A 22,255-nucleotide genomic window follows, 5' to 3' on the forward strand; every position below is an offset into this window, starting at 1 on the left:
AAGTCACTTCATCTGAAGTAGCTATTAATTATAGAATGCGCTTGGCAGGACTGAAGTGCAGCAGGAGTGATATCATTTTCAATATCACTCCCAAATTATTTCTCATCTAAAACCTATCATGTGCACTTTTTTTTTTTCTTAAGAGAGATCTGTTTTTCCATATTAGGACTTGGATGACTTGGAATGGCTGTCTCTGACACACCGGCACATCCTCTCTCAGGTATCTTCATTGCTCTTCTGCACAACTCTCACATCCCTAATTCCAGAGAAATACAAATCCAAAGCCTCTTTACTCAGTATGGCCCCAGGTCTGAGAACAAGACAAATCCCCTAAAAATGAGGCAAAAGGAAACTATAGGGTGTCTGAAGCAGATAGGTTGAGGGGGCAGGGAGGTTAGCACAGCATCATGGTTGGTATCTCAATTTAGCAAAGTCATTTTGGGTCACGAGAGGGATGTTCAGAGTATTGTAAAAGGATGGGGCAGATGGCCCGTGTCTGCATTAACTGCCTTCGCTGCATGCCTTCAGCCCCATTCCCTGGGGCTCCAGTCTACAGTTTGCCACGAGGTTTTAAAAAACACTAAGTGTGTCAGTTAATCATTCTGTGCCCTATCTGAGGCTGGTCTGGATCCTGATCCCCTTTCCCTGGTCAGTCCCTGTTAAACAAATGGGAATTGTCACATATTGGTAGCTCCAGACATGGTCCTGCAACACATCTTTAGTGCCAACTGAGCTTTAAATTTCTGAACACACTTAGTAAATGTGGGTAAGGACATTGTGCCTTGGGGTGAACCAATTTTGCACTAGTCCCTTGTGGCTGTATTGCTGAAATCCATGCAAACCCACAACCTTAAAGGCAACCAAAAGCCATAGCATATGAAATCCGTGGGTCAGATTCCCAAAAATCTAACCCAGTCATTGGAACAAAACCACTACAGGCTCCCTTTGGCCAGCAGGTCTCTTGAATACAAGGGGTCGATATGTTTTTCATGCCTTTAGGACATTCCTCCTCATTGCAAGGTCAATTAGATGTGCCCTCGGTCACATCAGCGATGGCACACCGGTACTGAACCCTTGTCTGACTCTTCTTTTAACACACAGCCTTGCCCTGGACTCACCAGTATTTGGAGCAGTAGAGCTCACTCCAGTCTTGTTGACTGCTGTAGTTGGGACTGGCATGAACATCCCTTCATCTCCTTGCAAAAGAAATTGCTTCTGCCCAATAATCTGGGAATGAGATACAAAAGACTGCCTGGAAAAGGAGATTGAGTGATGTCAAGGTGCTCGTGTTGGTGCATTTGATCCTGCAGTACATTTGGACTTGCGAGGAGCAGGATGAGGAGCACCCCGATGGTTGGGAGAAGTTTTGCACCTTCTTTGAGCCCTGCACACACCTTTGCTGCTTGGCTAGTTCCCCAGACAAAGCACAAACACAGGCAGAGGCGCAACACTTTTCCACTTGCCTGCGTGAAATCCTGGGGGCGGGTGGCACTTTGCCAGTCGAAACTCTCCCGCAGGCAGCGGCAGGATTTCAGAGGGTGGCTGTGAGGCGGCAGTGATGGGAGATGCTTGTAGAGCGATGTGTCACCACTCCCAGTGAGGAACACCAACCTACAGTGGGCAGTGGTGTCCAGGTTCCCGGTGGCACCAGGACATGTTCACCATGAGCTGGTGTGAGTGGCAGAATAGCAAAGCCTCATTAAAAAATGTGCTTTGACGCAGCTCTTCATCATGGATCCTCTGAAGTTTTAAAAAGGGCTGAGCTGTCTTCAGTCCCAGTGCAGTAGAGTCTCTTCCACCTGAATATCTGTTTTCCTGACACCCACAGGGACTTCACAAACTCCATGCAATGAATCCAAACCAGCAGCTGTATGTTGTTAGCTGTGCATGCACAAATCCACAATCAGATGAGCCGTGTCATTTTAAACCTAGGCTAAAAACAAGCCAGAATTTGTTTTTAATCTTTCCTGGCTGCTGCCGATCTCCTGGCTCTGGGGAGAGACAACACAGGGGAAGAGGTGGTTTTAGTGTACAGACAGCTGTCGCTGTGTTTGGGGATGACATCCAAATCTGAAAAAGAAACAAACACCCAGGAGGTAGTGACAGATTCTGATGCACTTACAGCAGAGGATGAAAGCCATCCTGGTGAGGAGGGGAGAGTTAATAGAAAGATATCTGACTTCTGCCCCAGAAAATAAGGGGCTTTAAACAAACTGCTGTCAACCTCCAGCCACGGCCACCTTGAGAAAGGGGTCTAGTTTATTTTTCTCTTTGGGGAATGCAACTGGGAGGGTTTTTTTTATCTGCTGGTGTCCTCAGATCATGGTAGTGTTTTCTGCAAGCTTATTTTTGCTGTGCCAGCTCTGTGCAAAGACGTCATGGGCCGCTTGGGGTTCTTCATGCATAGGAAGCCAGTTTAGGTGCCTCAAGGGGCTTTTACTGCTAAACTTGATGAGCATATGCAAAGGGTCTTCTCAGCTTTTAAGACTCAACTTTCATCCTTACTTCTTCTTATCACTTCTTCAAAGAAAAAAAATTGACTGAAGTATATGCATCTTTGTGGCTCTGCTGGCAGGAGGCTGTTCAAGAGCCTCACAGCTGTGATGGTCAGAAACCACATTTATAATAAAATATTGCTCTTGCTTCTCCCTGCTCTGAGATGGCATTTCTATGGGCAGTTGGTCCTGTCTCAGATGTTTTGTTAGGTTAAACAAGCCAGCCTGTTCTGATCTGCTCTTGGAAGATCAGCTCTCCAAGGACACCAAGAATTCAGCGGCATGGACTTTTTACGTGGAGAGCAAGCACCGGGTCATCTTCCAGCCACGGTTACCTTGGGCGATCCAAGCTATGTGCAAGATCTCATGAGCTAGAAGGCCACCACAAAAAGGATCCTTACAGGATCTGTTGTTTCAGCGATCTCCTGGGGAATGGTTGGGTTAGATAAAGGAGCTAAGAGTTGTTTTATTCAGGCAGTCTCTGAGCTACAATATTACCCCTTTATGAAGGCAGTTCATGAATACTTGTCCAATGGAAAAATGTAGATGAGAGTCTCATCGGAGTCCTCTTGTTGTGCCAGTTTTCCTGAACAAGGCAGGGAAAGCAAGTGGTTTTCATCAAATGGGAAATGGGAATGAGTAGGCATTTCTGTCACCTAACCAGAGCACACATGTGAGAACCTGCTTTCCACTGGCAGTGCAAGGATGCATGCACAGGGCTGAGCTTCAGCTTTTAAGGCGCCTTGTGAAATTCCTCTCAAACTCCTTAGAAAAAGGTTGGCAGACGTGCAACTTTTTTTTTGTTTTTAAACCAAATAACATGCAATTGCTGACAGGCTGCTGCTTTGATAAGCCATGAGGTCTGTGAGGAATAAACTTCAAGTGTGTGCAGTCAAGCACTTTCTTATCAGGAGGCATGTATTTGGTCACACAAGTGCATCTAACCCCTATAGAAGATGCTGTGTCACACAATAAATAGCAGCAAAGTGTAAACGGATCTTCATGCATTGAGTTTTCTTTTATTTATTATTTTTTTTCTGGAAATGATTCAGGGGTAGCAGAGTCAGGTAGAATAGACTAGACTAGACTAGAATAGGGTGGAATGGAATGGAATGGAATGGAATGGAATGGAATGGAACAGAACGGAATGGAATTTTTCAGTTGGAAGGGACCTACAATGATTATCTAGTCCAACTGCCTGACCAATTCAGGGCTGACCAAAAGTTAAAGCATGTTATTAAGGGCATTGTCCAAATTCCTCATAAACACTGACAGGCTTGGGGCATCAACCACCTCTCCAGGAAGCCTGTTCCAGTGTTTGGCCACCCTCTCAGTAAAAAAATGCTTCCTAATGTCCAGTCTAAGCTGAGGTGTTCATCTCCTCTTATTTATTTTATACAGGTCTTATTCAGACTCTCTCTTTTCTCCACTTGCCCTGGACCCATGGATGTTTCCATGCAGCCCGCCAACTTGTAGAGCTCAACCACCCTCCTCCCCACCAGCAAGAAGCTGGATCCCACACCCTGCAGTGCTTGGGGGAGGACAAGAATGCTCTTGTCAAGCTGAGAAGTCACAGAGACCTGAGCCAGGGTGGTGGGATCCATCCCACAGAAGGCACAGTCATCTCCCAACCTCTGAACTGTGGTGCCAGCGGTGTTTGGGCTGGGAGCTGTGGGGAGTGGTTGCGTGTTTTGAAAAGGCCAGGGCAGCAGGAGCACGTGCATGCGAGACTTTGCACGTGGGTGGATGGATGTGCCCATGGATGTTGGGCATGGATGTTATTGTTTCTCCCTAGTTGCTCAATAATCTCACTTGTTTACTTTGGCATGATCATGATAGCCCTGGAGGCCAAGGGAGAGTTAATGGGTTTTATGGTATCCTGTAATCATGCAAACCTTGAAATAACATGTGGCAACATGGTTTTTTTATTAAGGAGTAGGTGCATCTAAGATTAATGAGGCTTTTAGGAGATGCTTGGTTTGTAGTTGGCACCAGCTAGCTGTTAAGCACTACCTGCACCCCCCCAGAAGTTTGCAGCTGATTGTCTCCAAGACCCTCGTGCTTTCTTTTGGGGGAGAAAGAGTGACATAGTCACCTCCTCCTGGCCCCAGCACTCAGGTAGAAAGAGCCCCGGGAAAAGTCTCTGCCATGTCCTGGGTGCACCCAGTCCCAAGGGATTGACCATGCCACAGGGATCGGCGGTGGCAGGTCGCCACTAACGAGATCTGCAGCCCACGCAGGTCCAGTACAGAGTGGGATCATCTTTTTCCTGATCACAGGAGGAGGCATAGAGCCCAAACTTTTCCTGTTCCTCATTTCATAACATTGCTTCTCTCCTTGAAACTCAATATCTGCCCAAGTCCTAGGCCAAATCCTGCCTTGAGTATAGGTCTGGAAAGATGCAGCAGAGCTAGCCACTACTGAAGTAAACAGCTTTTAGAGCAAACCAGGTCCATGGCATACCTGCAGCTCTTGAAATGCAGCGCTGTTATTTCTAATGTTTTTTTAATTCCTCACGAGGTTTTATTCTACTCTATTTTTGGTACTGAGATGTAGGTTTCCATTATAAATAGCTGCATATTCTAATTCAGTCTGATAACTAGGACAAGGATGCGCTGGGCATCCAGACCTTGATTTTGGGGGAGGAAGACTGCAACAATTCCAGCCAAGCTTCAGGCTTTCTGTGAGATCCTTCTCTCAGGAAAATTAGTACCTTTGCATCTGGAAAGTGTCCTGCACTCCCTGCATATAAATCAAATGGGAGCACTGGTAAGAATTCATTGCCAAGCTGACAAATCATAGAAACAAGGCTTTGAAGCTCCATAGCAGCCTTCCCTCTGAGGAGACCAGAATCTGAATTTAGACACAAGGACTTCAGCATCAAAGCTGGGTGATAAATATTCTTCCCATTTTATAGTCAAGGAAGCCATGCTGTAAGCCTGCGCACCCTTGTATGTGACACTGAACCAAAGCCCTTTGCAAAAATAAAACCCAAATGTTCTGCGTGGTTTGTGAACACTTTTAAATAACTAATTACTCCAAAGAAAATCAGAAGCAGGTTGCAAACATGTCCCAACAAACAGAAACAGTTCTGTTTGCAAGAAATATTGTTCACCCATGAATAAGGGAGAGCTGACGGATCAGGGCAACTATGAAGGATGGCTCAGTTCCCATCCCACCCTCATCCTACCGTAGCCTGGGGAAAGTCTCTCAACCTATGTAATTTACTGTGGGCTTTAGATCAGGAATTTAATCTACATGTTTCCCAGCTGTTTGTGCAAAACAATATTACTGTTCATGCTGCTGCCTCGGGGCTGGGGAAGACAGATCTGCGCTCACAGAGGGTCTGCTCATGTGTGAAATAAGAGCAGCCAGTGAAAAGCAGCTGGATTGGCTCCCAGAGCAGCCCTGCTCTGCCCAGGGGGATGGTTCACAGACCCCAGAGCTCCCTTCCAGCCTCATCTGTATTATAAATCCAGATCTCGATCCATACCAGAGAGCAACTCCTTGTTTTCTGCTTTACCCTCAGAATGCCTTGCACTATACACCAGTTGCTGTCCCTTACAGCTGGGTGTCTTTTCAAATATCGGCAACAGTCTCCCTTCTCCCTCTTCAGAGGACTACAGAGCAGTGGCTGTGCTGTACCCAAGTCCTTCACACTTTGTTTGCAAAGGGGAAGATAAAGTTGCCATAGGGAGCACAAATTTGCAGGCGCATAAGCCTTGACTGACGACACAGCCTTACCCTTAAGGGCATGAATCATATTTACATAGCCACTAAGTGAAAGATAATCTTCTTGTTATATAACCACGGGTATTCTTCTCTGATTGAAATAAGTCACCTAGATTTGTTTTAAAAATAAGTTTTCAAAAAAGCTCCCTAGATTTTACAAGTGTACATAACTGCTTCCCTGCCTACGCACACATGCAACTCCGCTTTCAAACCGTGACGCTCACTCTGGGTACAACTATCCAGGTTTGGGGTTTTTTTCCAGGAGGGTAATGTAGGGCTGCATTGCTGACCGTGGGTCTCTCTCCAGGCTCGATCAGAAAGGTGCAAGGAGAAACACAGCAAAGGAGAACAGCCGTGAATAATAAATAAGCAGTAAATGTGATGAGGTCCTGCTGTGCAATTCTGTGGACAGCGGGGAATTAAAGTGATGCTTTTCCAGAGGGGACAGCACAAGCAGGCTTTGAACTTCTGACTGCGGCTCACGTTGTCAGCAGCAGCAAAGTGCATGTTTATGCAGGGACATGAAAGGAAACCTCCATGCCTCCTCCTACGGATATTACCGAATGGCTCTGCAATCTCAGCAGGAGGTCACAAATGCCTTGGCCTCCTGAAATGCTTCCTTTAAAGAAGAATTAGCAAACACAATAGATTCATACTACTCTGTAAGGATTGGAAGCACCACACAGGTCCCTGCTTCTCATGCCTTTCAGAGTCAGCCGTGCCAGGTCTCAAACCTCGAGCATTCTGGCGGGGGCCTTTGCTACCTCCCACTTTCCTTGCCTGTGCTAGATCACACAGCTGGATTTTACCTGGAGGATTTCCAAGCAGAGCGTTCACCTGCCCAGCCAATGCCCTCCCTTTGCTGTGCCACTGGGGAAAGGGAGAAAACACAATATATTCAGAGAAATATGTTAGAGGTAGCTTAGCTCTGCATACAGCGATGTTGTATTGATCTAGGGTCCTGGCTGATACCCGCTGCTTCCTGGGGAAACCTGTCTTAGATGGCTCCAAGACCCAGGGGAAGGGTTCTCAGGCTGATGGCTGAAGCAACAAGCTACAGCCAGACTGGTCTATAAAAATTCATCACCGAGCTGAGCTAGGAAGAGAATGCAGATCACTTTGGGAGATACTCCCAGTAACAAAAAATTAGGTAGCAACTCATCCCAGCCCCATGCAAGCGTCAGGAAGGGGTGGGATGGATGTTTACGGCAAAGCCAGTGTCTCTCTTCACTGACCAAGAAAGTCCTGCCTGATTTCCTCAGAAAGCTTTTGGACACGTCAAGTTATCCATCTCTCCCCGAAGTTCTCCTCGTCTTGCATCTGTAACATGAACCATTGCCCTCTCCCAGCATTTCAAAACACTTGCTGGGATATTTTACATAGGGGTGGGGTTTTTTCATTTTTAAGATAAACAGCCCACTTTCCACTTCTGCCCTTGTTGCAAGGGGCTGGCGAAGAAGCTCTGTGAAGCATTTACATAGAGCTCAGATATGAAGTATGCTAAGCTTGTTGTTTCCAGAATCAAAAGTTCCCTTTTTTTTTACTGTCAAAACTTGTCTAAACAAAATTAATCATTTTGATTTTTCACTAGGCTGGGCAAGGTTGGAAAACTTCCACTCTTCTATTAAAAAATATCAATCAAAGACCAAACTCTTCTATTCAAAAATATCAATCAAAGACCAAACATAATTGCAGGAATTATTAGGGAAAATATTACCCAGATTATTGGTACATTCAGAATCTTTTGGGGAATGGGAAAAAAAAAGTAAACTAACTGGAAATTACATTAAACAAAACTCTTCTTCCTACTCATCTCAAGCTACATGCTATTTTGCACGAAGATACCTATGATTTTATGAAGCAGCAATGTGCAAGCAGACAGGCTGCCGTTGCTTTTGTCTCATTTTGGGTGACAATACTTCATCATTGCAAATTATCTGCTACTACATTCCTGTGCTGACAACATTTCTGTCCCAGTTCAAGCACCAAGTGCTTTGGCAGATCAAAAAGCAGATCGACTGCACTCTTAGCCCCCCTGGGTCACGTTGTTGTCACCAGGTTCCATGGCAACTCCAGAAACGCTGCTTATCCCGTGGTCGTGTGTTACACAAAGTAGGTATTGCTGGATGGAAGGGATGGTGCTGAGATGGGACAACGTGATGCATACCCATGTACTCTCCTAGTAAAGGAGAGAAAAGCAAACGAGGAGGAAAAATGTCACTTAGCTTTCTGGTTGAGGAGCTGAAATAATACAAAAATCATAAAAAATACTACTTTGGGACACCAGTACTAGAAAGAGAAACCAGAGCAACTCCAGCAGACATTTTCAGGGGGCTGGAGCGCAGAAGGTATGAGAAGTGAATTACATTTGAGCAAAAATGAACAAAAAAATGCCCTGTGATTGCTGGGGGGAAATAAATATGCAGAGACATCATTTTCAAATGCAGCCTAGGTACAGACAGCTTTTACACCGGGTCAGTAGAAACAGCTATAAATTTTGCTTGCCACGCTACCTGCTCCTTGCAAGAGAGGTTCAGGTTTATGTTTAACCAGCTAGCATTGCCCTGTGGTTTGAGAGCTCTGGTTTGGTCTGGGGGTGCAACTACAAAGCACAGCGCCTCGCCCACACAGATTTTATGCTTTTCAGACTAGATCTCATCCAGGAGCTGTGATCCCTGCCATAATATCTAAAATGCGGGGAACATGCTGACAAACTGGCTGGAGATCAAAGAGGTGAAGCATCCATGGCCAATGAAGGGAGGGGAAGATTAGCCTGCCCTGCATGCGGCTTGTCAAAGCAATGACAGCTACGCAGACGCACAAGTTAAAGTCGTGGAGCATGAGCACTGAGAAGTGGCTGCAATCAGCTACGTCTAATGCTTTTTAGCTGGTGACGATCTCAAAAAATCTCCTTGGTTCAAGTGCGTCGTAAAAGGGAGGGCTGAAGCACGCAGCTCTATGAAGAATTCTCGCTGCTTACCTCTAACGAAGTCAGCAGACAGTCGGGATGTTGGGACTTTCTCCCAGGTGTCACTTTTTGTGCTCAGCCCGATTTGCTCTATGTTTGCCTCTGTGGCTTTGGCACAGCTGGAGAAATCCCCACCAAGGACTGCTGTGGAGTCACGGTTTACTTTCTTTCCCAGTGTACACTGGCTTGTGCCAGAACAAACACGTGCCATGTACAAACATGAAAAGACACTGAAGATAGGGCCCATCTCACCAAACCTTGGACATTTTTAATGTGGAAGGCTCCACCAGAACTATTCAGTCAAGCTCCTTGAACAGCCACCACTAAGAAATGGCCATTCCCAGCCTACTCCATCCTAGAAGAGATGTTAACAGCATGTCACATTAATTGTGCCCTGGTCAAATTTAATCATGATTCTCTGTCTTTCCACTGAGTCTCAAGGGACCCATGAGGAACGGCTCAAGTGTAGATGTTTACACCATAATCCTGCCCCATTCTCAGTTACATCACTCTACAAAAAAATATTTCCCCTTAGAAAGAATCCATCCAAGCACTTAGTAAGCTGTTCCTTGTGAGTGACCTCTGATGTTAAAAATGTGCACCTTATTTCCAGCCTGAATTTGCCTGCCTTCAGCTTATAGCATTTTGTTATGCCATTGCTTGCTGGAGCGAAGAGTCCTGTGTTACTAGATTTCCTTTCCTCATGGAAATATTTGCACTGCTTGTCCTCAAACTCATAGTATGATCATTTTTTAAGCAGTGGTATGGCACAAAAGAAGGACGAAAGTGCTGCTCACTGCTTTTCTCCCCCATGTCCTGCCATGAGAAGCCCCACCGGTCCAGAGCAGAGAGGTGACAACCTTCTCAGCTTTGTCATGTTACGTCCCATTGAAAATATTTACTGCAATAATCCAAAGTGTTTTGGTGTCTCTCTAGGAGCCCTCCTTCATTTTCAAAATCACTGCTCCCCAGAGTAACATGTCCCTTGACTGTGAGTTTCTCAGATACCACAAAGATGCCTTCAGCGTCAGGAGCTAGACTAACAGTCTCCCATGGAGATACTGATGTGTGCTCCAGTCAAATACACAGCGCTTAAAGTAAGGCCTACTTAAGCATCTGTATAGCTAGCATCTATCCATACCCAGCTGGGAATCTCCATAATTTTGTTACACTCAAAATCTTGTTATGGGCAAAAAGGAAACACATCTTATACGTAAAGCCAAGAATTTATTATTACTGTGTATGAAATCTCAACAGTTTAATCAAAGAATTGATTAGTGAAGATCAAATTATTACAGACATAAAGAGGAAATTATTATCATTACAGAAAAAGTTTCAATAACAATACAATTAAAATATTATACACATACTTGCAGTTTCTACCCATTTTCCTGGGGTTTATGCTCACTCTTCCACTACTATTACTGGTTCCCACCTTACAGGGAGGCACAGTGAGTCATCTGCATTCTGAGTCCTCCACTGGGAGGAGTATGACGGTGGAAATGGATTCTTCTTCCTCAACCGAGGATCTACTGGAAGTCATCTCGATTATGTTTGCTAAAAGACTTTCATACCTTGTTCTTTCTTCCTTGGTCAGAAGGTGCAGGTCCACCTCACATAGGATTTTACCACGTATGGTGCATTTTGCACTGGTTTGATATTTTCTCATGGTTCTCTTTGCTATTCCCAAAGATGATTTTGTCCACCTCTAGGTCTGCATTTCTTTTTGTCATGTTTTTTTTTACTGTTGGTGAATTGTTTATAGCTGAGGGGTCTTTAATGCCAAGCCGGTGCCCCACCTCCTATCACCCTGTGCCAGCAGTTCCCTGTGGCACATCTTGCACCTCCATCTCTTGAGGCCTCTGCTGCAGCACCAGGTCTGTATTTCTTTACGTCGGAGTCATAAATAGCTCACCTACATACAACAACTACTTGTTACAGCTATATATGTAAACTTACAGTTGCGCCGTACAAAGATAAACAAAAGTAAAGCAAATTAGGCATAGCCGCCTGGCCAATTAGGAAAACTGCTGTTACAGCTGAGCAAAATAAAAACAAAGCTGAAGGCAAGTCAAGACAAGTTCAGACAAAGCAAGCCCAACAAGCCGCAGCCCTGAGAACTTGCAAACTCAATAAAAAGAGTGTGGCCTATTACGAGCAATGGCAATATTGTGTTTACTGGGCTACAGAGCTATATCGTCATCTCTTGCAATTGGGAGCCAATGGTTTTTCTTCTGTGCACCTTACTGGTGACAAGACTTTAGCCCCACCAGCGAGATATGCTCTGCTTACATTCCCAAGCCCAGCAATGGCTGGGCTTCAAGAATTTTCAGCGTCTCTGCCCATGATTTATACTCTCAGTGTCCATGACTGCAGTGGTATTTTTAGTGTTGTTCTCTAAGATGATGATATAACACAATCATCTGGCTCCTGATGTATTTGTTTTCAAATGCTCTTTGACATGATAATTTTGTGATGTTCTGGGCCATGACTGAACTGCTTATCAACCAACGCAGGGTAAGGACAGGGTAGTCTGAGCCCAGTAATTCATGTCTGAGAAACTGCAGTGCTGTACAGTAAAAATCTGTGAAAGTTGTATTCCTTTCTGAGTTTTGCAAGTATGTAATTAATGTTGGTTTCATGTGCAGAAGTGCTGACATATGTAAACTTCTGGACAGTGAATAGGAAACGTCTAATATTGTTTCTATCCCTAACAAGTGAGTGAGTAGCCAGGAATTTTGATCATGGTCTAATAATTCCTCCATTTACAACAATGCAAATTAAATGGTGTTCTCTTTGGCTTTGCTTGGAGAAAGAAGGTAAAATGGGGTTTGTCACAAGTGTCTATGGACAGAGTTGAGGAAGTATACACATATCCGGGCTCCAGCTTTGCTTTCAGGGAAACTTCAATCTCTTCAGATTATAGAAGAAAGTTATCAGCTACGGTAAAGTTCCCTGGGCTTCTGTATGTAAAAAACATCACTCAGTGATGCAGTGAAAAGCAGAGAGGTGGCCATGACGGAACTCAGTGGCTACAAGGTGGCCTGTCACCATTGCATTTTACCAGTGCATAACAAATCACTTGTGTTAGGTCTTAACCATAGCAAGAACAGGGAGTGCCCACTTCACATCTTGGCACTCGCACATGTCCTCGGACTGGTGAGAAAGTTTGACACCCTTCTTTTGCCATCCTCTTTCTATTGCACTCGGTACCTGAAGTACAGATGGGTTCATGTACTCATGGGTTCATGAGCGATATTCGGATTTAGACAAGGGATCTTTGGCTTGGAAAAGAGCAACCAGGGTGGACATTGGGCTATGTAACATAAATGGTGTAGAAAAGGTAGACAGGGAGCAGTCTCACTACTGCTCGTCCATGAGAACAAGGGGTCTGAATCAAACTATGAGGCAAAGGGTTTGAAAAAGAAACAACCAACCCTTAATGAAATGGTGGCATTAAGCCTAGAAGTGTGCTGTGAAGACTGGGAGTGTGAATAAAATCAACATACAGTAAGACATGTTGGTGGTGTTTCACTGTTGGTTACTATACACAGTGGTCCTGATGCAGCCCCTGGGCCAGCAAAACCTGAGACTGCTGACTGCCAGAAGTGACAGGTAAAAAGGGAGAAACTTCATGTACCACCCTTGTGCAACAGAAAGCCAAAAACATATCAAACATCTCTGGTGTCTGAGCTCTGAGCATGGCTTATGGGTAGAGGACACTGCAAAGCACACACTGCCAGCTAATGGAAGCCTGCAGCTTCTTTCCAAAGTCCTTCCGTAGCCAGGGATGTGGTTCATCCAGCCACCTCCATGCCAGCACAAAATCCCGACCACTTACTCAATGTTGTTCCAGCAAAGAAATTATATTTAGGCAACCTGGGAGCTGTGTGTGGATCCAGAATTTCGGTTCATTGCAGATTTGTTCTCATTTTGGCAGTGGGAAGCAATGCAGGACAGGTGAAAATCATTGCAGAAGCATCTGCCAGACTTTGCAGAATGCCTGGAAATAATGGTGTTTGTGCTCTGGTGGTCTTAGTGGGTGCATCATAGGATTACAGGAAAGTCCGGTTGGAAGCAAGACCTCAGGAGGTTTCTAATCCAAGTCCCCAGTCAAAGCTCTTAGCTGTGAGGTCAGCCCAGGTTCCTCAGAACTTCATCCAGCTGAGTTGTGAAAAATCCCAAGGATGATAATGGTACCACCTCTCTTGGAAACCTGTTCTAATGTGTATGCTACATGTAAGACTTTACATCACATGTTTATTGATTATTCCAAATATCACAAGCAGAGTGATAACTGGAGGAGGACATTTTTGCTGAATCTTGAAAAGGGGATTATAGGAAAATATACAACCAGACCAGGATGGATAACATCAAAACGCAGGAGCCCTTACCAACACAGAAGGAATTGCAGGTGATGCTCTGGAGGATTGAAGCAAGAGGCAAAGTCATTCCACTGAATTCCAAATTCAGGCCAGAACCATTACACAAATCACCCAATCTTCCCAGTAAAGATAGCTTCATACCAGTGGAGTTGGTAGAAGAAATGTTGATGGAAGGCCACTGCCAGTGGGGGATAACAGGAAATGTCTTACACATCTGCTGCAAGACCACAAAACTTAAGTCGTCTCACTGTATAAACAATACTGAAAGGTGGAACTGGAGTTTGGAAAGTAAAGTAAAGTAAATGAAATTAAATGAAATAAAATAAAACAAAATAAAATAAAATATTTATCAGAGTTGCACTATAAATAACTTTAGTGATCACTACAGTTTTAACACAACATACTTTTTATTCTGCTCAAAAGGTACAGAAAATAAGAGATTTTAGCCTCCTTGGATCAGGTCACTGGCACGGGAAGTTTAGTCTCCTTAATTTCTTATGTACAAAGAAGGAGATCAGACAGCACAAAGAGCCAGCACAAAACTGTGGGGTGGAGAGGATCTGCCACATAACTGAATTTCATCTGAGAAGACTGGTCAATTCAACTACTCTGCTGGCTAACACTGGGGGAAAAATGCTCTAAGGAGGTACAGAAGGCTCTTAGCACAAGGTTTCTTGCTTTAAATATATTTCATACAGCAGAATTTTCTGGTTCAAAACCAACCAGACCAGCACAGCAAAGAAATTCCATAGTTAGTTTTGCAGGAGTTGTTGAGTCAATTCAAAAATTTTTGTTGGGACCTCCTGAGTTTTGCTTCTCTCTTGGTTGTGGGAAAAAGGGGAAGTACTAAAAAAGCAATTTCTGGGAGTTTTTGAGGGTTCTCCATGAGGCACCCAAACAGCAAGCTGGGCTGGCAGAGGTTTATTCTCTTCTTTGTTGGGTTCTTCAGCATGAAAGACCCCCCAACAGCTCCTCACAGTCTAGTCCAGAAGAGGACACAAAGGGAACTTGCCAGCATTCCAACTGGCACAAAGCTGATCCTCAAACTAGCTGCACCATCATCAAAGTTGCACAAGTCAGAGTAACAGCAGGAGACGGGGCGCGTCATGCCAATCCCGTCCACATCGGATGGGATGCAGATGGAAGAGCACATCTTGGTGACAGTCGAGACTCCTGTGAAGGGATAAACTACAACAAAGCAAGAAAGAAGGAACAGTTAGGAATGGGAGGAATGGAGGAGAACTCTCCTTGTCCCTAGTGAAACCTTAGCTGCCTTCACCACTGAAGTCTTAGCTCCAGTTCAAACACAACTGGTCTTCTTCCTCCCAGGAATATAGGAAACAGTTCCCACTGAGTAGCTGCAAGCTGAACAGCACCTTGCATCCTCTGTGTCCTGCCTGGATCAGTTGTACCTTGCAAAAGGTCAGTTAGGCACTTTTTCTGCCTCTGCTTTGACGTTACTCACTATCTCCTGCCTCTCCCATGTGCGATCAGAGCCTTATCAGCAGGACCATGCGAAAGAGAGAGCACTTCCCAGTGCATTTCTTTATCTGGACAGGTTATAAACTGTAGGGTCATCAGTCAGACTGATGATGCCTTCCTGAGAGCTCCAGAGAATTCAAGGGCATTTCTTTTTTGCCTCCAGATGACCAAAAGTTGGTGCCCTCACATTACTGAGCTTCACTCATCTCTACTGGTCTCTGTACTCAAACCAGCTTTCATAAACAGTTCTTGGGTCGAGAGAGCACTGTTTAACCCACACCCATTTTGCGAGTCATGGAAAGGGTCTGGAGAGCCAGAACTCTTTAGCTACACGTCTCAAGCTCAAGTCAACATGTTTTTTCTAACCATTCTCAACACTGAGCATTAACTATGAGCTTACATTCACTAAGTATTCACTTACAATGGAGACTGCTTTCTGCAGCAGCAGAAGACTGGTCTCTGGCCCACAAGAGCTCTCTTCCAGGCTTACATATTTAAGCAAGTAAAGGTACTGCTCCCCACAGCAGCAGTCTTCATTGTAGAAACACTGACTCATGTTGAAAATATAAAAAATTCATTGCCCTTACCTTCCTCCAGGGAATACATAGTTGTCTTGCACATGGTTTCATTCTTCACACATTTCTGGATCGTCATGCACTTTTCAACAGCAGTAGGTTCATGGCAAGTGTAACATAGCAAGGTTTGCGCTGCAAAGAGGAAAAACATGAGGCTGGCCTTAGTGTGGACCACCAGATTTTGTCTGTGCCCCTCCAGGTACCTCTGGGGAGGGTAACTTTCCAAAATATTCATACTGAGAACAGGAATGGAATAATAAAATTCATTCGTACCAATGGGAGTGAGAAATACGGTAGTCTGGTGGTCAAAGCACAGCTTCAGATGTGGGTTTAGACCCCTTGTAACAAGTCAAGCAAGAGAAAGCCACACACAGAAGACCCCATGATACAGGACAGACCTTGTAGCTGGTTTACCTCAACTCTGTTCTTACTTTGCATCTGCTTTTCTCCTTGCCTTTGCATTAGTAGAGCATCAGAAAGAGATCGCAGACTCACAAACTCACACAATCACAGAACGGTGGAGGTTGGAAGGGACCTCTGGAGGTCATCTAGTCCAATACCCCTGCTAAAGCTGGACTACCTAGAGCCAGCTGCCCAGGACTGTGTCCAGATGGGGTTTTAATATCTCTAAGGATGGAGACTCCCCAACCTCCCAGGACAACCTGTGCCAGTGCTTAGTCACCCTCACAGTAATAAAATGTTTCCTGATGTTCAGAGGAACCTCCTGCGTTCCAGTTTATGCCTGTTGCCTCTGGTCCTGTCACTGGGCACCAGTGAAAAGAGCCTGGCTCTGTCCTTTTTGCAATGTCCCTTCAAGTATTTATAGATGTTAATAAGATCCCCCCTTGAGCCTTCTCTTCTCCAGGCTGACCAGTCACAGCTCTCTTAGCTTTTCCTCAGAGGAGTGAAACTCATCCTTGTGGCCCTTCATTGGACTCCCTCCAGTATGTCCATGTCTTTCTTGTACTGGGGAGCCCAAAACTGGACACAAGACTCCATGTGTGGCCTTCACCAGTGTTGAGTAGAGGGGAAAGATCACCTACATTGACCTGCAGGCAATACTTCATCTAATGCGATCAGGATACCATTAGCAGTCTTTGCCACAAGGGCACATTGCTGGCTTATGTTCAACTTGTGTCCACCAGAACCCCCAGATCTTTTTCGGACAAGCTCCTTTCCAGCTGGATGGCCCCCAGCATATATTGATGCATGGGTTTGTTCTTCCCTAGGGTCAGGACTTTGCACTTCCCCTTGTTGAAAGTCATGAGGTTCCTGTCAACCCATTTCTTCAACCTGTGAAGGTCCCTCTGGATGGCAGCATGACCCTCTGGTCCATCACCCACTCCTCCCAGTTTTGTGTCACCCACAAACTTGCTGAGAGTGAGCTCTGCCCCATCATCCAGACCATTGATGAAGACGTTAAAGAGGACTGGACCCAGTATTGACCTCTGGGGTACACCTCAAGTTACTGGCCTTCAAGTAGACATCGTGCCACTGATCACCACCCACCAGTTTTCAATTACCAGCCAGTTTTCAATCCACTTCACTGTCTGCTCATCCAGCCCATACCTCAACAGCTTGTTTATGAGGATCTTATGGGAGACAGTGTCAAAAGCCTTCCCGGAGTCCAGGCAAACATTATCCACTCCTCTCCCCTCATCTACCAGTCCAGTCACTTCATCACAGAAGTTTATCAAGTTGGTCAAGCATAACTTCCCCTGGGTGAAGGATCTGGATACACAGAAAAGTCAGACTTGAATGTGAGTTGCAGCACGGAGAATTGCATCTGGTGCTGTCCACTCTGTCAGCTCTTTCCAAAGACTGGGACCTCTCAGACAGGAGAGTGTCCCAGAAAGAAGGAACTGTCTCCACCAAATTTACTGAGCCAGGAGAACAAATTAAGCACAATCTTTCCCGTGTGCTGAGATTCTAGTTTCATGAGAAGAATGTGTAAGAAGTTACTTTAAAAAGATGGCAGTGGCCACAATAATAGAATGCATGGGGACATGTTCTGCTCCAGGCAGAGACCGTGGAAACAAGACTTTGGTACCCAAGTCTCCAAAACCAGTCCAAGGTAGCTCACCCTGCCTCATCTCTCACCGGTTCATAGATACTCCTCATCACCTCCCTGTTGAGATGCAAAGGCCCTTGCAAGCCTGCAGGTGCCAGTTGGCTCCTCGACATCCAGAATAACCACAGCCCAAGTCTTTAAGTGCCTAAAGTCTTTTGAGATGGAGAGATTTTAGAGAGAGACACTGAAGAGCCCAGATGGTTGTGATGCAGTATTTCCAGAGCACTCCACGCTAAAGGTATCAAGCCAAAATAGTGTCTGGTATTTCCTATCACCAAGAAAGCCATTTCTGGATAAGATTTTCTGGGCACTTTGCTCTCTGAGGAAGATAACTCTTGGTCTAGGTCCTCTCTTCCACCCCCTAGCAGACACCTGAATATGTGTGCCTTGCAGGCATAGCAATGCATTTTGGTACCATTACAGACCAGCAGCCCCTCCTTGGTGTGGAAAGCAGTTCTCACCCCGTCTGTGTGACAGCCCTGTGGAAATCCCTTTAAACCCCATTGACAAAAGAAAAACAATTCAGCTCATCTCAGCACCCCTGAAATGGGGTGTCATAACAGCAGCCTCAGGCAAGGAAGCCACCTTAGGAAAACAGATAATGCAACTTCACCCTAACTAGTAAGCCAGAAAGAGCCTTTTTATAAACAGACACAACAATTATCTTGCTTTTATTCAAAGCAAACTTTGCTATTCTTTTTTACCCATTGTGGACTGATGTTTTATTTGCATTAATTCTGTCTGACAGCAGTCAAATACATCTTTAGGGAGGAAGCTTCGTCATTATTCTCAGATTTCATGATACTCGTCACTGGACAAGATAAAGCCACAGCATTTGTGTTCCTCTTTGGAAAAAAAAAACCAAAACCAAACCAAAACAAAAAACCAAAACACCACACCAAAAAACAAACAAAAGATAAGCACAAAGGGACATCAAATTAAGACAGCATTGTCCCCAGTGTGTGCAAATCCAGTATTTTCATTAACTTCACTCAGACTAACAGCCTCAAACACAGCTAAATATGTTAAATAGTAGCTATAGATATGAGGTTTGTGGGTGTGGTTGGTTGGGTTTTTTTTGCGGTGGAAAAGATAGCAGATCAGGATGTGTTTAACACAGTAAAATAACAAAAAGCTGGAATGAAACAACTTTACTTTTGCAAATGAGGCAGCTTTTCAGCAGCAATAGACAGCTGGCATCACACAGAGCAGGGAGGAAACACCATGACTTGGAGACTTGAAGACCTGTGGTCTAAAAGCTGTTTTAAGCAGGCTTTGGCATATCCACCTGGCCTATTTGTGAAGGGTAGGTATTTGTGAAGATAACAAAACTGTAGTTATGCCTTTTTGTTTCAACAGCCCAGGAGCTTTAACATAGGCAAGCAGACATGCAGTAGCTTAAAAACGAAATTACAATATAAAAACAACAGAGACGCATTAGAAGTGTTATTTAAAAGAAGAGGTAAATATAAAATGCTAAAATATTTCAATGTAGTTATAGCCTACGAGCTTTAACATAGGCAAGCAGACATGCAGTAGCTTAAAAATGAAATTACAATATAAAAACAGCAGAGACATATTAGAAGTCTTATTTAAAAGAAGAGGTAAATATAAAATGCTAAAATATTTCAATGTAGTTATAGCACATTCTTTTTAGAGTGCTGAAAGCAAAGGAGGAGATAAAAAAGCAAAAAATCTTGGAATTTCATAGAAGAGGTTTTTACTAGCTTCACTGGGATATTGGTAGATCTTGCATGCTTCAACTCTGACTGTCTTTGCAGGAAAAGCCAAAATTACACAGATTCCACTCATGCCCAGAAGAAAGCCTGGAGGAACTTCAGATATGTCATGGGTTTATCCCAGCTTTGCAGAGGAGAGAGTGTGCAGAAGAAATTTGCCAATCTTTGCCTGCCAAATCAAAGCATCCATCCTGGCTCTGACCACCTGAATGGGACAGATAAGTGGGGAAGGACAAGAAGGGAGAAATGTGGCAGCATTGGGTCACAGCAGGAGCTTCTGCTCCCCAGCTGCCCAATTCTTGACAAAATCTCATGAAGCAGGATGGCAAAATTAGGTTGGTGAGTCAATCCTAGACCAAATGTATACCCCACCCCATTGCTTTCCTGCTACATTCTGCCTTTCAGATTCTTGTCCATCACTTAAGGAGATCTGACCATAGAGTCCTCTTCTCTCCAAGCCATCCTCTATTAATTAATGATGTTCCTCTCTGAACTGTTGTCTCTCCATTAACAAGCACACCCAAATCCCCAAAATGAACAGGGCATAATGATGACAGGAACTATCTCCTGCTCTGGAGACCAATGATGATTGATCTCTACTGTAGCAGCTGTGGTGAGCACATGAACCTCCCATCGATCTTGACACAGCACAAGCACCCCAAGGCTTTGAACTACTAGTGACCAGAGCCAGGACACGTGTCTTAGAGATAACAGGACAGTCAGTGCATTACACAAAAGAGAGGGCTACTGTTCCAGCTCTGGGTCTGCCTCTCCTATCAGTAGCTGTGTTCTCCCCCAAAATCCTCCAAAACCCCCTTCTTTCTCCACCCACTTGTCCCTCTCTTGCTGAATCTGCTGTACAGACCCAAAGACGGAGGAAGGAAAACATCCTTACATAAGAAAGAAATAAATACAAAGGGAAAAATCCTAACAGCTTCACATCCCAGTCAGGCACAGATAAAATCAGACCCTACACTGCCTGGATCTGGAGTAGTGCAGAGCATGCAAATATCCCAATTACCAATCACAGCTCCTGCACTTACCCTGCATTGGACTTACCTTGACCACCCGGGCTAACACGGACTCTGAGCTTGGGATCGTCAGTATAAAATAAGTTTTAGTGCAAGTTATTCTGGTGGCAGCATCGAGGGATGGGGAGTCTATGCCAGGGTGTCCTTCCCACTATGCAGTCACCTTCCACCATTAGAGGTTATGGCATCACCAGTCACGTAGGACTGCCTGCAATGAGGGGATTCCCTACTTCCTAGGGAATGAAAACACCCATATCCCAAACCCCCCTCCATGTTTGGCTTTGTGGAATTGGCGACGGAGGAGAAGCATTGATGGAAAGGGAGGGGTAAGGTTTGCACGTCATCCCCGTGCAGACTGGACTCATGGGGTTTGTTCCCTACTTCCACATCCCAGAGGGGTCCCCCCCAATATCAGGGTGCTTTTGGCTGCCCACCTTGAGTGTGCACTTCAAGCCTACCCCCTCCAGCGAGGTGGCAGGTAGCCTAACAGGGACAGAAAGGAGGAGACAGGATAGTAGGGGGCACTCCCTGTGGTAACAAACTCTCAAATCCTCCTGGAAATGGTGAAAATCCCCCAAACGCTTCACACTTGTTCGTTTTCCAAGGTAGTCTGCCAAAATTGTCTTCAACTTCACGCAAACCACAGTGTGTTACTCAACAGAGCTCGAAAAATCAGCCCTGCAGTATCTGGGCTACCAGCTTTGTGTCCCAGCCCATCTTTCCCACTTTAAATGGCTGAAGTTTAACAAACCACACATGCAATACATAACTAGAGAGCTCCACTACACACGCTGTGTTAAACTGGCTAGCTGGCTTCAGGGTTAAGTATCAAAAGAGGAACAGAAAGTTTTTAAAAAAGATGCGAACAAGATTGAGCAAGAACATGTAAAAAGTGAGAGCTGGAATTTGCATTAAAGAAATGACATGGTATAATCACACTTTGTCTTGTAACACTTCCTAAAGAGCCTGAACTAACAATCCCAATGAGATCATGATGGTCCTGAACATCTGACAGCCTGGAAATATTCCAAAGACAGATTTTTTGCTGAAAACTGCTCAAAGTGGGAGGCATGGACTTCAGAGGGAACAGGACGCACTCCATCCCATCATGCAGAAGTTTGGATAAATCAAAGCAGGAACTTACCGAACTCCATGCAAGCGATGGCAACCAACAGAAGAGACAGAAACATCTTCATCTTGCACAGATCTCGTCGCCTGGTCACTGGGCTGCCACGGCTCTTCGCCACTGGCTTTAATGGCACACCTTCTGGTGGCTTGCCATGTACCAGTTCTGACCCCAGATCTAATTCTACTGGAAAAACAAGTCTGATTGAGCTATAAATGAATTGAGTGAGCTACAAAGCAGGCCCCACCTCCTGCCATACCATCATGTCATCTCTTTTCATGTTCCTTGGAGAAGAAAATGAGGGTTTGCATGGTGGACAATAGCGGAGATGATTGTTTAAGGCAGGTGCTTTTTTTCTAAGCATGATGTGTAAGCCCACGGGTATTAAATAATCCCAGTGTCTATGCCTTGCCTTGGAGCTTGGTGATATTTCTTCTTTTTTGTAGTGGTTAGAGAGACCTGGGTGGTTTCCACAAAACCTGGAAAAAAGCATCTGTTGCTGTGAACAGCAAGGCATTGAACCTCATGTACTTTTCTCCTCTGTGATTTTACCCTCAGTAGGGGCCAGAGTTTATCACCAGGAGGAGAAGTGGAAAGCTGACTTGCAATCCCTTACTCACTGGAAACAGCATGGTTGGGGTTTTGGTATTG

General features: G+C 44.9%; 1 protein-coding gene across 1 annotated transcript; it reads right to left on the reverse strand.

The window, feature by feature from the left end:
* Positions 1–14,553: 14,553 nt before the first annotated feature.
* On the reverse strand, positions 14,554–21,768 carry LOC126049168 (ly6/PLAUR domain-containing protein 2-like). The gene is made up of 3 exons (XM_049825088.1): positions 21,623–21,768; positions 15,650–15,769; positions 14,554–14,768 (listed from the first exon to the last, which is right to left on the reverse strand). Exons 1-3 carry the CDS (start codon positions 21,672–21,674, stop codon positions 14,554–14,556), a joined length of 387 nt encoding a protein of 128 aa, XP_049681045.1. The 5' UTR covers positions 21,675–21,768.
* Between the last annotated feature and the right edge of the window lie 487 nt (positions 21,769–22,255).

The sequence above is a fragment of the Accipiter gentilis genome, chromosome 2 (genome assembly GCF_929443795.1).
Source record: "Accipiter gentilis chromosome 2, bAccGen1.1, whole genome shotgun sequence".
NCBI lineage: Eukaryota > Metazoa > Chordata > Aves > Accipitriformes > Accipitridae > Astur > Astur gentilis.

Coding starts and splice junctions, on each gene's coding strand:
- LOC126049168 (XM_049825088.1), bottom strand. CDS start 21,674: ATGAAGATGTTTCTGTCTCTTCTGTTGGTTGCCATCGCTTGCATGGAG. Junction 15,770..21,622: donor CATCGCTTGCATGGAGTTCG/GTAAGTTCCTGC, acceptor TCCTCTTTGCAG/CGCAAACCTTGCTATGTTAC. Junction 14,769..15,649: donor TATGTATTCCCTGGAGGAAG/GTAAGGGCAATG, acceptor GCTTTGTTGTAG/TTTATCCCTTCACAGGAGTC.